Raw genomic sequence first — 1,853 nt, forward strand, 5'->3', positions numbered from 1 at the left:
CTTGCCCACAGCTTGCACTCCGCCTCGACGTCGCCCTGGAAGTGTGGCTTGTTGTACCACGGCCGCTCCAGGTTGTCCTTCTCGAGGTTCCGGTCGTAAGACTCGCGGCGCGCGGCAAGGACGGCGCGCCAGCGCTGCTCCGTCTCCGCAGGCCGGGGTTTCTCGACCATGAGCGCGTCCATCTCGACGTCCGAGTTCTCCTTGTCGCCGCCGCCGCCGGCGAGCGGCTTGCTCCGGCGGCGGCGGCGGCGGCGGCCAGACGCCGCCGCCGGCGCAGGTGCGGGCAGAGTCGCGCGCCCCGTCGGGTTGTCGGGCGAGGGCTCGCCGGCGGCGCGAGGCGCGTCGGCGCGAATCGTCGGCGCCGGCGGCGTCGGGTGCGGCGACGTCGGCCTGCGAGTCGCGAGGGCGGCAGCCTGCACCGGCGGCGGCCCGCAACGTCTCGCGGCGCGCCGCCAGCCACGCCGTGAACTCGTGGGCGATGTCGCTGTCGTCGGGCGGCTGGTACAAGCTCGACTCGATGTGATGCATAAAGGCCTCCATCTCGGCCGCGGTCACGTCGTCGGGCGCGTCGACGGGCTGCAAGGCCGTGGTCCGCACGGCGGGGCGGCTGCGCCAGGACTGGCGCGTCGCTGCCGACGAACCGAAGCAAAAAGGGCTGGACGACGGCAAGCCTGCTGCATCTCGCGCCGGGACGGCGACCGGCGGGCGGTCAAGCACGACCTCGAGGGCGGTCAAGAACGACCTCGGAGAGGGTTGCGAGCACGAGACGCGCAAATCCCCTTTGCAGCCAAGCCTACACCGCGGCTAAGTAAGAAAAATTCTTTTCAAGGCCTGGCCACTTTCGCGCCGCGAAACCTTGGCTTAGCGAGGCGGCCGACGCAATTCGCAGCCTATAAAGTCAGACGGACTCACGGATGCCAGCATGCGAGATTGACAGCAGCCTAGGCGACGAGTTTGCTATCCTGGAGTCCACCGTGCCCATCAGCGACCCCGAGAAGCTGCCGGGCACTACACAAATGGCACCGCCGCCTGCGCCCGCAAGGAGGCGCATGGCCTACCGGACGGGCTACACGCTGGCGCAAGAGGCGGCGAGGGCGGCCGCGACGCAACAACCGAGCGGCGCCACGCCACCCGCCCAACCAGAGGCGCTGGACGGCCCTTCCTCTCCCGGCGTGAGACCGGACGTGCCAGCCGACGCGACCCGAGGCTCGCCTGAGTACGACAAGTGCGGCACCTTTGGCTGCATCCTGAGGGATCGCCACCCTGGGCTTCACGTGTTCGGGCGGCTTCCCGGCAGGCAGGTTGCGGACGGCGCCGAGGCGGCCGCGGCGACTGCGGCAGCGCAGCGGCGCAAGCCGGTGAGCAAGAAGGGGAGCAAGAAGCCCAAGCGCAGCGACGCCGCGCCGGCAAAGGAGGAGGACCTCTGGGCAAACGCAGAGCCCGCGCTGAGGGCCGGCTGGACCGCGGGCGCCCGCTTGGAGTGCTATTGTGTGCGCATTCGCCAGTGGACGGGCGCCAAGGCGTTGGACGCCCGCGGCGAGGGCACCTCGCGCGAGCTGTTAGTCCACTACATGGGCTGGAACTCGAGGTGGGACGAGTGGGTATGCTTGCGCAGCGGGAGGCTCCGCGCGCCGGAGACGACGCCGGGGCTCGGATGACCTGCGCAAGCCGGGCCCTGATTTCGCCGGCGTGGATTTCCGTTGCCAGCAGGCTGTTGGACCACACTGTGTGTGTGTGTGTGTGTGTGTGTGTGTGTGTGTGTGTGTGTGTGTGTGTGTGTGTGTGTGTGTGTGTGTGTGTGTGTGTGTGTGTGTGTGGGTGTGTGTGTGTGTGTGTGTGTGTGTGTGTGTGTG

At 68.9% G+C, this 1,853-nt stretch overlaps 2 protein-coding genes across 2 annotated transcripts in view; both read left to right on the top strand.

The window, feature by feature from the left end:
• Positions 1 to 808, top strand: part of EMIHUDRAFT_219364 (hypothetical protein) — a gene marked incomplete at both ends in the record, with an annotated part of 1,534 nt that extends 726 nt beyond the window's left edge. Inside the window, 2 exons of the mRNA XM_005758815.1 lie at positions 72 to 194; positions 533 to 808. Coding sequence (XP_005758872.1) covers positions 72 to 194; positions 533 to 808 — 399 coding nt within the window. The remainder of the gene's footprint in view (positions 1 to 71; positions 195 to 532) is intronic.
• A 106-nt stretch (positions 809 to 914) lies between these two features.
• On the top strand, positions 915 to 1,658 carry EMIHUDRAFT_219365 (hypothetical protein; the record flags this gene model as incomplete). Its single annotated transcript, XM_005758816.1, has 1 exon — positions 915 to 1,658. One exon carries the CDS (start codon positions 915 to 917, stop codon positions 1,656 to 1,658), a length of 744 nt encoding a protein of 247 aa, XP_005758873.1.
• Positions 1,659 to 1,853: the final 195 nt, after the last annotated feature.

Source organism: Emiliania huxleyi (genome assembly GCF_000372725.1).
Source record: "Emiliania huxleyi CCMP1516 unplaced genomic scaffold EMIHUscaffold_84, whole genome shotgun sequence".
Taxonomy (NCBI): domain Eukaryota; phylum Haptophyta; order Isochrysidales; family Noelaerhabdaceae; genus Emiliania; species Emiliania huxleyi.